At 49.8% G+C, this 14,566-nt stretch overlaps 1 protein-coding gene across 1 annotated transcript in view; it reads left to right on the top strand.

The window, feature by feature from the left end:
* Positions 1–14,566, top strand: part of LOC119164834 (uncharacterized) — a 155,105-nt gene that overhangs the window by 123,292 nt on the left and 17,247 nt on the right. Inside the window, exon 3 of the mRNA XM_037417036.2 lies at positions 999–1,169. Coding sequence (XP_037272933.2) covers positions 999–1,169 — 171 coding nt within the window. The remainder of the gene's footprint in view (positions 1–998; positions 1,170–14,566) is intronic.

Genomic DNA, 14,566 nt, shown 5'->3' with positions numbered 1-14,566 from the left:
TTCCTGTAGCGTCGCGGGAGACGGAACATTGCGCAACCAAGAAAGCGTGTCAAGGGGAACGGACATTTGACGTTGAGGGATAAAATATGTATAAGCGGGGAATGTCCAATATCTCTTTTTTTTTTCCTTTTCCTGGGCTTGCAAGTGTGCGTTGGTGTAGGCCGTAGCAACAAGAACGGGCTAGCCGAAGGCGCCCGATTAAAGGTCAGCTTTAAATTTAATTAGATTAAAGGTTTAAATTAAATGTCCTTTTGTGGGGCTCGCATGCTGTCGGGGAAGGGTACGGCGATGGAATACAGTCAGAGCCGCAAATAATATTCGAAAGAAGCGCGTCAAATTTTCGCGATAGCTGCGCCACCACGCGAGGAACGTCTTCGCTAAGTTGACTAACGACTTACGTCTCAAACCCCGTGCTTCGTTTAACGACACGCGGAGATGCTCGGACTGCGCACGGCACCTGACTCAAGGTGCGATTGGGGCGACACTGAGCTTTCAAGTGACTTCAGTAGAACCGTTTTGGGTGGTGGAAAGTTGGGAATTGGGAATGTTGCTCGAGTTGCAAGCCGTTTTGGTATCTCTGAACTAATACTGGATTGTGAGTACGACTATGCTTAAGTGTCGGTGCTTGGGTGAAGTCGGATGTGGTCGGACGCTTTGGAACCGTGACATGCTGCTGTATTGATGTAAAGGTGACGTCTAACGTAACGCTGTCTCTTCGTTTTTATTCATTCGTTTTTTTATATTCAGCCTTTGTTTCGTACTGCGAATTCAAAGTGCAGGCTGGTATTGACGCACCATGGAAGCGAGAGCGTTGCTATGGTGTACTTGATTCTGAACGGCCTACTCGACCGCTTGTATATAGACTTTATGTGTACCTTCGAGTGTGTGCATGACCTGGGCTCACCCAGTGGTTCCCTTTCTATGTATTAGTTGGATCTGACGATGGTGCAGCTAGAGATGCGTGTGTGTAAGTTTTCTCTCTCTCTCTCTCTCTACAGGAGGGGCGAGGAGGAGGAGGCGTGGCGCGTGCGAGTGACCCTGTACGAGGCTCAGCGACCGCACCTGGTCTCGACCCCGGAGTCGCCCGTCGGGCCAGACCAGCTCCCCCTGTTGGCCCACTCCGCTGCGAGCATGGCCAGCCAGCCGGACGGTTACGTCAGGCAGCAGAGGTAATCAGACTCTCTCTACGTACAAGTAAGGACTGTATACTCGAAAGACAATCAACTAAAAAACAATTCGAAGGCATATTTTGGACGCTGTGTGTGCGGGCCGAAACGAGCGATGCTGAGGTGCCACACTGTTATCGGGTTCTTACTTCGCAGTAGAGAGCAAAGATACCTGGTCAAGCACTAGTGCAACTCGGCGTGCCTATCGGTCCACTGTTTTGTGGATGGTGCATAATGTAGAAACGTCAGTAAGCGTGGTCTGACGTCATTGCTGTGGCTTCCAAGTGCGCACCACTACAAGACGGTGGTGGGTGGTGGGTGGTTGGCCCACTAAAAAGTTGTAGTGGGTCGACCAACCAGTACACGGCGAAAACCTTGCATTTCTCGTGCGAACGTGTCGTTCACAGAGAAGCCGGCGTGAGGCAAATGAAGCAGGAGATCACGTGACGCCTATAGGTGAGCCATTAAAAAAAAAAAAGGAAGCCTCGAACTAGTGGTGCCAAGCCCGCATGAAGGGGGCAGCCTTCTTTGTTTTCTTTTCATTTCTCCTCTTTCGTTTCTTCTCATTTTCCTTTTTTTCTGCCTTTTTTTCTCTTTATATCTATATATTTCTTCCTTCCTCTCCATCTATTTCTTCTGCTTGCTTGCTATTTCTATTTTTTTCCTATTTTTTCGTTCTCTCTGGTTCTATTTCCCGCTTGCTTCCTCTTTTTCGTTCTCTTTTTATACGTGGGTTCACGTGCGTTATACCACTAGCGCACTATTTGTTTCGGTTGATTATGATAAGTGATCATCATGAGGGTGTTCGAAGAACAATAGTAAGAAGACTTCTTGGCGCGAAATCGCTCTCAATATGCTACACACACGAAGTGTTACTCTGAGCGACGACTGCAGCATACTGTACAGCACACGGCAGCCCGGCCCCCTAAAACACTTAAGAGGAGCGAAAGCGTGACCGGACTTGAATGCGACGTCAACCAAAGCAATTTTATCGAGCGCGGGGCTAGTGAACGTTAGACGTCGACATAAAGTACCCGGCGAAACTGCCGCACCACCGACGGTTTTTTTTTTATTTTTTTTTTATTTAAGGAATACTGCAGACAGTTTTTCACCATCCTAGCAGGAGAGGGTTACATAAGGTTCCTAACACAGAGGTCAAAACTATAGGAGAAGTCGGAGCGTGCACGCTGTAGGACCTTCGAGTTTCGCCTTCGATTCGTCATATAGCTGCCGGTGTTTTACGTCCCAAAACCACGACGTGATTACGAGAAACGCCGCGCTCCGGAAATGTAGGTCACGTGGGGTTCTTCAACGGGCACATTTTGCTTCCATCGAAGTGACATGCCGGACTTCAGGAGGGCAGTCTGTTAGGTGGGCTACTGTCGCTTTAACTAAATTTAACGCAAGATTGAACACGGACACTCACGAGGACGAGCGCTATAGTAGGCTTGTTCTGCTTGCCCGGCATATCTTGCACACAAATACAGCTGTAAGCACGCTTAAGAGGAACGCTCCACAGCGTGGCCATAAACGGTTTGATTGACGCCAACACTGTGTAGCTTTGGGTTCTGTTGCCGAAACGTTACCAATACATTCCAACACACCATCAAAGCGTACCGAGGTAATATCCCTGCAATAGCGCCCAGCAGTTCGCGGTCACTTAAAAAAAAGACCATGCAGCGCGGCGGGGCATTTGTGTTAGCGGCGTACTGACGACTGCATGCGAGCTCAACGCTACACGCGAGGTCTTCGTCGTCGTGTCTAGTGTCATCGTGATCAAGCCCTTGTTATTAGTGGCAGCTGTAATGGAAGTGAATTTATTTCTGAAGCTGTGCTCGGGCCGGCATTCAAGGCTAGCGCAGGACACGCGATGGCCCACAGCTAAAAGCCGGATCTGTTTCGTACCGGAAACCCGCACGTCATGTTGAGGGACCTAAAAATATGCGCAACACTGAAGTCTAGCTGCTGCGTGTTTCGTCAGCGCTTCTCGCGTCACAGCTATTTTCGACCGGCGGAAAGGTGCAACGGACTGACGCCCTGACCTTTCGAAATCACGAGAGGCGTGTTGCGTCCACGTTGACCTTTTGATCTCGCTCTGGAATTCGTTGGGCCTTTCTTTGAAGAAAGCTCTAAGAATTGGTACATCACATATCGTGCGCTGCACCTAGGTTTACAGTATTAGTGTGCTGATATTTTGCAATGCGATTTAAAAGGCGAGTCAACTGAGGTGCACCGAAACATTTGCCATCCGTATTCAGTTCAGCAAGGAATGAACAAAGATTATTCGTCGGCAAGGAATGGACAACGATTATTCGTGTTAAAAAATGCTACATAGGTTCTTATTAGATTCTTTGATGAAATGTTTATATTCTTCAGGTTAAGCCCTCTGCACGGCAAATGTATCTGGCACGTTTCTCCAGTTAACCCGGCCGTTCGTGCTCTCTGCGGCTACGTTGTATGTAAACTTCTTGATTTCATATGTCCACCGAACTTCCATCGCGCGTTGCCTTCTCTTGCTGCCCATTCCTGCTTGATTTCGACCAAGATGACCTTAACAAGTGTTCCATCACTCGTTGCTATATTCTTTGTCTCTCCACGTTACACACGGTCCTCAATCCGAGTTGAACCATTTCCGTAAGCCGTCACGTATACCTGCCCGGATGGGGTAAGACACTAACGGGTGTGGATACACTGCACGCAGCAATGACTCACGCTACTCGAAAGAGACAGACAGTATGCTAATCTCGGGCATCATAGACCGCTCGAGCTCCATCTACTGCGATTGTTCATCGTGACGTTTCACAGAGGGCTTCGGTCCCCGTCAGTATACTATTTGTGGAGACAACAGGCTCTTCGTCGGAGACGTCCGGCCAGAAAACGGGCCAGCCTGTCTTGCGCCCCAGACAGTTCTGGACCGCTTCCAAGGGTTATGGCGTCTCGCGGCGATAGTGACTGCCGCGCTAAAGAGCCGTCGAGCACGTGGAGTGTACTCGGGTAATCCGTCGAGGCGGATTTGGTTCTTCGGGTACACGCAGCCAGGACGAATGCATTGTGTGCAAGAACGGAGTAATTTTGTTCTTGTGTCGTTCTTGGCCCTCAACGTGCCCTGGTTTGGTTTCGTTTCGTTGTGGTTCGAAACTGGGTAGATCGTGCTGCATTCCATCGGTTATTGAACGAACGAAGGTGGGTTGTTGGTGGAAGAACGTGTAGAATGTGTGTAGGACGCGCGCGCAGCATGTTAATATGTGCAACGTGTTACACATGTTCTCCGAGGACACGTTACACATGTTCTCATTGAACGTGTGTAAGGATTGCGCAGGTCACTCAAAGCACACTGTACACGAGACGCAAAAAGCGATGCCTTTAACCGGGATATAAATGTGTATAGCTTGCTACACTGCCGCGAGGAACGGGTGAAGTGAAGTGAAATGAACTTTATTTGGTCCTGGAGAACTGGTCAGACACCCCCCCCCCAAGAGGTGTCCGCCACAGTTGCTGGTCCACGCCGGGACTGGAAGACCGTAACGCGAGCAAATGCAAAGATATAAAAACATAAAAAAATAATTCTACACCTAGAGGTGGGGAGGGTGTACACACCCACACAAAAAAAAACACGGGAGCGCCGTTGTCGCTTCTTTCCGATCGCATGCCTTCCGGCACTCCGAAATTGATTGCTCGGAAAGCACGACTGGTCGTCGAGGCGTTCTAACGCCGCTTTCGCAATCGGCCTGTCTGTGCAGCGAGGATAACGAAAGAGGACGTGTTCGAAGTTTTCTTCGCTGCCGCATTGGCCTCAGCGCAGGGGTGTTCGTGAAAGGCAACACAAGCCAAAGTGAACCAGTTGTCTCGGCTTGGCGCGCGTTAGTGGTCGCCGCTCCCAATATCATCAATGTGACGTTCGTTTTTTTGTATTTCAGTATACTGTCAACACCAAATGCGGTTTTTGCAGGAGTGGTCATTTGTTATTTACAGCAGTAGATATTCGTTATGCCAAAGGGCAGTCTTTCGAATTAAATAAACAAACATAAGTGACTGGACAAAGACTAACAGCTAATAGCATGCGTACTCAAAAATAATTTACAAAGGCTATACAGGCATAGTAGAGAATCAAACATTACAAGATTATAAATACGTATGACAAAGCGAAGCATCTCTGATTAGTATATACCATGATATCATCAGATCATCTTTGTAATAAACAGCTCGGGAAGTGCTGAAAATTGTGGTCGCCGCTCCCAGGTGTCATTTGGTGCGACGTTAATGAATTGTTCTAATGGGAAGAAGAATTACACAGGCGATGACCCCAGGTATGTCAAACAGTCAATTGGCTAACTATTTGCTTCCTGCGGCCCTTTTATCAGCATTGCTGTCACTGAACGCGGTGTTGGGAACGATGCTTTTCACGTTCTGTCTCATTGAGAACGTGTAGTACTCTTGAGAGTACATACACCTCCAGCATACCGGGCGGTAAGGTTAATTTTCGCGAAGGCACGATTTCGTGATGAATTTGATCATGTCGTGACGTCAGAAGACATGACGAGACCGTGTGACCATGTGGAGGCAGCCACTGTCGCGCATCTTTGCAAAGGTGCATTATCACAGCCCGACTATACGCCCACTGCAGGGCAAAGGCCTGTCTCATGACCCGCCAATCAACCCGGTCTTGTGCTTTCCGTTGCCACGTCATATCGGCGAACTTTTTGAGCTCATCGGTCCATTTAACTTTCTGCCTCCCCTTCGTGCGTTTGCATTCTCCGGGAATCCAATACCCTTAATGACTAGCGGTTATCCTGCTTCCGTGCTACGTGCCCGGCCCATGTTCATTTCTTCTTGATTTCAACTATGATGTCCTTATCAAAAGTTAGTCTATAGCTTATATTGTATAGGTACCCAAATTTGTGAAAACGGGCACCTTTAGTAAACGTTACCGTGCTTGTATAACAGCTTCGTTCTGCGAAAGTCCGACACAAACAAGGACGAAGAAGGAACACAGGGCGGACGTGTCATTGTGGGGTTCGTATCTGCACATGCGCTGCACACGCGATCGATTTACGTCGTATATCAAGAGAGCTATTTTATTTCGGCAAATTTATAATAGTCAACGATGCCTTAGTTATTATATGCTGTCGTTGGTGTGTTCGTAGTAAAGATCTCTTCCCTTGGATCAGTTTACGTCAGTGCCAGTTTCCGTGACGCCTGCACACTAGCATTGAAAGAATCGTGAGCTTCATGATTATACCCCTGCAATGATCTTATAGGTCACGCAGAAAAAAAAGAAAAAAAAAAAGCGTTCGCCACTACTGCCCGCCTGATGTTGGAAACGGTGGCGCTTATGATTGACAGTTCAACCTGGGATACCCAGACCGCAAGTAGTGCGTTTCGGCGCTAAGAATCCTAAATCCCGGGAATACGACGAAATGCCGCTTTGTGTCGGGTGTGGTGTGGAAGGTCGAGAAAACCCGAGCGTAGCGGAGCTGATTGACGCTTGTTTATAGCCAGCGCGGCTTTTGTTTTCTGGGTGGCCTCGAGGGCGGAAGCAATTTTCTCGAGCCATTGTCTGGACGAGACCCATGCGGACTAAACCAAGACGTCCGTGTGCCCGCGAGAGCGCCCACGCGTTTTGAAGCGAGGCCAGAAAAAAATGTTCAAACTGGATTACGAAAACGGCCCGCCGTGCGTCCAGAGAGTTTGCCCATCCGGCATCGAGCCGTTCTGCGGTGAAGCGCAGCGCGTGGGCTGGGAAAGTTCCGCAAGAATACGCAAGAACGGCCAGTACTGACACCTAGCGGAGCGGCCGGCAGTTTCGTTTTGAGCGTGAAATGCTGGAATAGGTTGAGCATCACTGAACACCTGCCGGCTGTGACTCTTTGCTAAACACATCATACGTAAGCCACCGCGGATATGCGTTTTTTTTTCTTTATTGACTTCATATCTTGGCGGTGGACTGGAGACTCCTTACGAAGAGACGACGATTGATGAACGGATGCTTGCTCCGATCTATATACTTTTAATCGCTTCTCCAGTGAGCGTTCCAATTGAGGCATGCTTACTGGGAAGAAGGACCGAATTTGTCACCACGTATACTCACTCCACGTGGCCTCAAGGGGTGGAGTCGGGAAGCCCCGACATTCACCAAGATTCGCGTTTGTGCCGATGCTGTGGTCCGGATAGCAGGCTCTTAAAAGCGTGTAGAAAATGCAAAGTTCATCCGTGCAATAACAATAAGTGTCAACGATTTTTTTTTTTACAATTTATCTACCTCTGTCGGTTAGTTGTACTAGAACGGGGCGTCAGCCAAGTACTTAATATACACGAATGGGTTGCCCAGTTTCCGGTGCTTCCTCGTGGTGTCAACACGCGGGCTGAGGCGACGAGTTTCTCTCGCTGTCAGCGCGAGCTGTTTTGGCGCGAATTTCAGCGGAGACCGCGGGCCGTTCCGATACGGTATCCGTGGCGACTCCTGGCGGTGGGTCCTGCTGGGCTCGCGTGAAGCGGAGGGTGGGTTTAAACCTGGTGCGGGCGAGGGAACGAGTCCCGACCCGGGGCATCCTCACCCTTTCCCCGAGAAAAACCGCGAGAGAGGGAAAAGAGGAAAGGGTGTGGGTCGACGCATGCGCAATAAGTCGTTATGCTGCTGCTCTCTGGGCCTGCCTTCACCCTCCGCGGACCACCGCTCTGCTGCGGCGGCGAGAAGTCGTCTTCGTCGGGCGGGCCCAACCAACCTCGACGAGTCTGCTGCTCCCGAGGTCTCGAAATAGCGCCCCAACGGAAGGGGGGGTGCTTACACCCGGGTCCCTTTATTTTAGCCGGCCGCTCCTTCGCAGTGCTGCCCCCGCGTTTGACGCAATGGGTTCGCGTGTTTGAGAGAAGCCCCCCAGTCGAGCGTGCCCCCATGTCCTGCTGCTGCTGCTACCGGCGTCCGAGATGAGCGTCGACGCCAGGCTTCACCTCTACTGCGTGGTCGTGCCTCGGGCCCGGTACGTACGACGGGTCCGCATTCCGACGCTGGCTTTCCCCGCCCACGTTGCGTCACGGGATCGGCGCTGTTAGCGTGGCTCTGTGTGTGTGTGGGTGCCGTGCTGTGACCCGTGCGTGCAGTTAAGCTCCAGCTGTTCTCCGACTGACGCCAAGTTCCAATCACACAACGCGAACGGCTGCCTGGCCGTTGCGTTGGCACGCGTCTGGCGCCGGAGGCCTTTGACAATGTGTTTGTGCGCGTGGTTATTTTGTGCCGGGAATTCCAGTTCAGCCTCGTTTCGGATCAAGCTCTCACATCTCTTGCTTTTTTTTTTACGACGCATCCGGCGCAGTTTGCTACATTTTTGGATCGCGGCGGTCCCCTTTCGTGTTTTTATGCCGCGATTGAGCCATATCCACTCCCGAGTTTCGCGTCTGTCGCGCGCCCCGATGCGAGACCTGCCGGAGAGGAAGCGTGCACGTACACGTTATATCGAACAATTTCAGCTTTATCACGGCCGCCGATAGGATTGTTTCGCCGGCATATTAGCCGGGTGGGTTGTCACGAAAGAAGCGAGCGATGTTACGGCCGACCACAGCTCGCAGTGAGCGATCCCTCGCAACCTCGTGGGGCACATTTCCAGCGTACGAATTGCGCGTCACCATAGCCTCGCTGTTGTCGGCAAGCAATATGCGCACACCGTACCTCATTCCACGATCACAATCTGCAGCACTTCTATGTGCACCCTTGACGGGACCAGCGCTACGTAACACGGGAAAACAATAACACTCGTGCGTCGTTACGTGACATTGTTGTTACACGAGCATTACCGTGATGTTGCCACTATTTTCCGCTGTTCCAAGCTTTTACGTTAAAGAGTGTTAAGACGGACACGAGAGAGAATACACCACAAACGCCGACTAACAACTGCAAAGGTGCATACAGAGGCGAAAAAAAAAAAAAAACCTGATTTTAAATTTGTTTCACGCGACACGTAGAACTATACTAGAATTCTTCATTTTACGCTCGAGCTGGTAACCGTTCCAATGGCGACAATGTCTGTGCGAGTTTTGTCGATAAAAACGGCGTTAGCAATGCCTTACTGCAATGCATTCGTACGGCACAGTACGCGCGCTAAGGTGGACCACCAGTGACCCTTAATTAGAATGTCAAATACACGAGTCCATCTTTATTGGCCTCAATAATAATGAGAACTAAGAGACAATGGTGTCCAGGAAATATATAGGATGTTATGGTTAGTAATAGTGATAATGTAAATGTGAAGGAATAAAAGTGGACTGAAGTTAACTTGCTGTTGGCAGAAACCGAGCGTGGCATCTTCGAATAACGCGTTCGATACTCTGCTTATCGGAACACGGCGGTGATTCCCCAATTTACTTTATGGGGTATAAATATGAGTTTTAAACCCGGGATTGTTAGTCAGTGTACTGCTGGTAGCCATGATGGCGGGTCAGTAAAATGAGTGTACCTAGCGGTGAGTGCTTGTTCTTGGATACTTATTTAAAGTCTTGTCACTGTGCTACGATCCGATTGCTTAAGTGGCACGGCGCGAGTCTTTTAGCTAGACTATATCGTAAAAGTTTTTTCGTGTGCCTTTGTGAGGACGAATGAGAAACACTAAGGGATTAACAATGTATATCATAGATAAAAGAAATAAAATGCTGCTGAAGCATATACTAGTGTTGGTTTATGAGGTTGAACGCGAACAAAGCGTTTCGGGTTAAGAATAGATAGCGCAGGGCTCCGACCTCCTGGGTTTCTGCACTGACGTCGCACACTGCGCGGGCCCCGAGCATTTCGTCTCCGTGGAAATGTCACCACATCACCCGTCACGGTGGTCTATAGTGGCTAGGGACTCACCGCATCACCCGTCACGGTGGTCTATAGTGGCTAGGGACATGCTTACCCCAAGGTTGCGGTTTCGAATCGCGGCCGTTATTATTATTATTATTATTATTATTGAGACGAAAGTGCTCGACTACCTAAGATTTAGGTGTACGTTAAAGAACCCCCTAGTCACCTAAGCTGGTATGGGACGGTGAGAGGGGGGGGGGGCGCAAATTCTGCCCCATAGTGGTGCCCTGCAATGAGCCTTTGCCTCCCTCGACGGGGACCCTACGCACCACGCCTATATGACAATCACAGACCCGTACGACAAGCACTTGGAGAAAAACTGCGCGACCCTGAGCAAGGGCGATGACGCACTCCCGGGTGTTTGCGCCATCTCCTGCGTTACGTTAGAAGCGCGGGCTGGCTGGCTTTCAATTTGCATAGCAACGACTGCGCACATTTCGAAGCGTTGGCAATGTTGTGGCGGATTTCACTTGCAAACTCTACGATATATTGCCACGTGCGTGAAACACCGTGTTGCGTAAGTACTATGATAAAAATAATATGAAACCGCGCTCAAACGCAGGATACAGAAACAAGTGATAGAGAAGTTCAGCATCGTGTGTGTCACTTCTGTCCTGCGTCTAAGCGCTTTTTTGTATTTGTATCATGGACCCTCACCAACTCACAAAATCTGCCTGTCTTCTTGCTTAACTAGCTTTAAATGAGAAGAAGAGAAACCTTGCCTTTCTGTGCGTGCTGTCACTGTGTCAGAGTCCGGCAACGGCTACCTTGCGAGGCACTCCCCGATTTCGTCGTCTTTTCCGGGGCTTTGCAGTGCACTGCTTTCGACGGCGTGGGTGGAATGCCTGCTTGAGTACGCGCACCGGTTCAAACGCTGCCGTCGAAGACCGCGGTAACAATCAAAAATGGCGCCGAATGCGACCACGCCGGAACACATAACATACAAAAGATCTGTCTGCATGCCCCGACGTGGTCGTGTTCTTGGCGCCAAGTTCGCTATTCGTACTGAACGCGCACCAACATGGCCGAACAGCGAGTACAACGAGAACACGGTAAATAGGCGGCGTCGCACGCCACTTCCAACCCTCTTGTGTCGCAAAATTTCGTGCCTCCGAAACATGCCGAGTGTCTTCTTATCTAAAAACGATCTCGCCTTCGCTCGGAAGGGAGCGTTTAGGCGATAAGTGAGCCGATGCGACGCTGTGGCGCATGCGCCCTTTTCGCTCTCTTGATAAAGTTTGGCTTCGATCGTTTTTTGCATCGCCACTACTGCGCGTGGCGTGCAAAGCGAGAGAGAGAGAGGGGGGGGGGGGAATGGTTTTTTATTCCGTCGGAAGGGATGATGCATCTACCGCACATCAATCCGGGCGTCCGCTCCGAGTTGAAAGACGACCAAGTGCTTTCTTTCTTGCCTTCGCTACAGGCCTCCTCGCCACTTCATAAGACACGTGGGCTAACCCCCGTATTCCAGAACGCCCCTTCACTCAACGCTCCACCTTCAATAAAGTGAAAAGTTGGGCGAGTTGGTGCTGGTTCATGATGATACGGGGCGCGAAAAAACGACACACAACAGAGAAGAAGTACACAGACGACGCGCGCCGTCTGTGTACTTCTTCTCTGTTGTGTGTCGTTTTTTCGCGCCCCGTATCATCATGAGCTCCACCTTCACTTGAGAAAGCCGATGGGAGCGCCATCTCTAGGCAGGGAGAGTCACTGCATATCAGTGATAATTTGCTGCTATTCTTGAGTAGAGCAGCGCCATTTTCAACCGAGCAGCGCCGCAGTGCTCAACTCTGTCAAGTGAAGGGTGAAAGTCGAGTCGAGGAGCGTTTGTGAATACGGGGGTAAGCGTTGAGCCTGTCTGAATGTCACGTTTGTCGGCTGCGCGCTGTTATCTCCGCTTGCGAAAAAGGCGCAAGGCGAAGTAATAAAATCAGTTCATCGAGCACGACAGCCATGCCAAATAAGGCAGAAAGAGCGTGCGGCGCCACGGCAACGCTGTTACGGGCATAGAGTTTCCTAATATTCACTAGAGGGGACTCTGGCGCGCTGCGATCGTTCAGCGACCATGGGAATTGTGGGTAGCACATGGATTCGCCTATAGTCTTCGTACTTGTGGGCTTCGAATCGCACTTTCGGCTTCGTTTATTGCTGCGTATGGGTTTTGTTTTGAATGAACGAACAGACTATTTTGAACTTCAGGACCCGATTTGAAATGGCACGCCTAAAAGATTACGGTGGTGAAGCGTAACTGCCGGATATTTGCCGATTGTTGTTGCGTGGCAAAGCAGCTTGAAGGTATACGTTCGTGTATACTACCCATCATTCCCATGCTCGCTTAAGCGCCGTGCGTTGCAGCTCCCATAGACACTAGCGCCAAAGGTCCCTCTATTGTATTTATAGGAAATTACATGTATGGGTGATAATCCACTACTAAGATCTCTCGTATGTGGTGTAATCGATAGTTTATTTCCTCACGACATCTCGTGAAGCGACTTGTAATAATAATAATAACAATAATAATAATAATAATAATTGATGGATTTTAACATCCCAAAGCCACGATACGATTATGAGAGACGCCGTAGTGGAGGGTTCTAGGAGTATTAACCTCCTGGGGTTTTCTAACGTGCGCCTAAATCCAACTACAGGGACCTCGAGCATTTTAGCCTCTATACAGGAAACTTCAGAGCGACTTTACAGTGAAAGTAGTATCAGTTGTAGTAGTAGTAGCAGGAGCAATGAAATGTATCAGTCAGTAGATTATTGATGGTTTGGCTGAACCCCCATGAGAACATGGTTAGTCATGTTCTCCAGAGCCTATTCAACGTATTTTTATGCCACAATCCACAATTTCAGTCGGTCAACTTAAATTTCATTTGAGCAAACTAAGTGTCACACTTCGTAAAAAACCATTTGACCCCATCAAACTGCGCGTAAGTTCACCGCAAGCTGACCCGTCGAAGTGACCGCACGTGTGCCGGTCGTGTGATAATATATATCCGTTAGCAGGGATTCGACAGTTTCGCTGTCGCCACGACCCGAATACCGCGCCCAATTTTTTTTTTTCCTTTGAATTCTCGACGGCCATGTATCTCAGGTGCTCAACTCGTTGAGGCCCCGATCGATTCGTCAACGTGTTGCCGTAGTAAAAAAAAAACAAACAAATAAAACATGCCGGCGCCGCGTGTATCGATCCAGTATCGACTGTCGCCGAAGCACCGGGAGAGAGACGGTTGGCGACTAAAACCAGGGCAACGTTCGTTCGTATACCGCGGTTTGACCCGACAGCGCGGACACCTTTCGCGCCATTTGGTCGTCGGGGGCGGAATGCCCGGATGTTTGATTCTTTTGCACTTCTCGTATGGGCGTCGACCGTCGCCGATACTCGGAATAGAGCCAAATAGCGTGCTATATCGAGCGTGAAACGTTCGCTTATATAGGCGACGTGCTTACGGTCTTCGGTAAGCGAATCGCGAGATTTGGCGCCCGCGGTTTTTTTTTCTCCTTTCGCGAAATATATGCATAGTTCTCGTGTACAAGGTTATTCTAAATCCGCGGGTTCACCGGCAAGAACCACGCGGCAGTTTCCCATTCCGTCCTCATTGAAATTCGACCGCCGTTGGCGAGATTCAGATCCGCGCATCGCTTGTGGTGTCGAGAACGAGTGAACGCAGGCATTTATTACCAGCTTTTTACGAAAAGGTGAGCCGGCCAGCTGAAGTTTACGAATAACTATAAGGTAAACGTGACCAATTACCCGAGAGAACGTCGATTTATAAGTCGCACGAACAACATAACACACGCAACGCAGCGTCGCCGGCGTTCGACTCACCGCGGGGAGGTCTGCCGATCGAGCCGACCAGCGGACCTCCCGCGAGAGACGACCATCGAATACCTCACCGAGCACCCAAAACAGAGTGATGGCTGTTCCTTGTTTGCCCGCGTAATCTCACGCCACCAGGGCGGCGCCACTGCGGGTATAGCGCCACATAAAGTTTCCCAAAATTAACTAGAGGGCACTCTGGCGCTGCGATCATTTAGCGACCATGGGAATGATGGGTAGTACACACATTTGCCTAGTCTTCGTACTTGCGGGCGGCGAATCGTACTTGCGGCTTTGTTTATTACTGGTTACGGTTTTGTTTTGAAAGAAAGAACGAATCCTTTTGAACTTAGGGACTTGATTCGAAATAGTAAGCTTAAAAGAATGAGGTTGTGAAGCGCGAACGGTGAACATTTGCTAATTTATGTTTTCGTGAAAAAACAGCTCCAAGCCACACGAACACACACGGAGCCAGAAGCAGGCCAGAAGTACGAAAATTAGACAAATGTGTGTACTACCCATCATTCCCATGCTCGCTGAAGCGCCGTGTGTTGCAACTCCCATAGACACTAGCGCCAGAGTTCCCTCTAGTAAGCATTGTGGGAAACTCTATGTAGCGCCATCCCGTGTGCACTAATGATGATGATGATGATGATGACTGGCTGCGTGAGGCGCAAACGACTCTGCGGGGCTTGCGAGCACCGTAAACATTTTGCTGTTTGGTAGCGCGACGTTATGCGT

This window comes from Rhipicephalus microplus, chromosome 9 (assembly GCF_043290135.1).
Source record: "Rhipicephalus microplus isolate Deutch F79 chromosome 9, USDA_Rmic, whole genome shotgun sequence".
In the NCBI taxonomy this organism is placed as follows: Eukaryota; Metazoa; Arthropoda; class Arachnida; order Ixodida; family Ixodidae; genus Rhipicephalus; species Rhipicephalus microplus.
The sequence above is the reverse complement of the archived record's forward strand: the minus strand, read 5'-3'. Positions and strand labels throughout refer to the sequence as shown.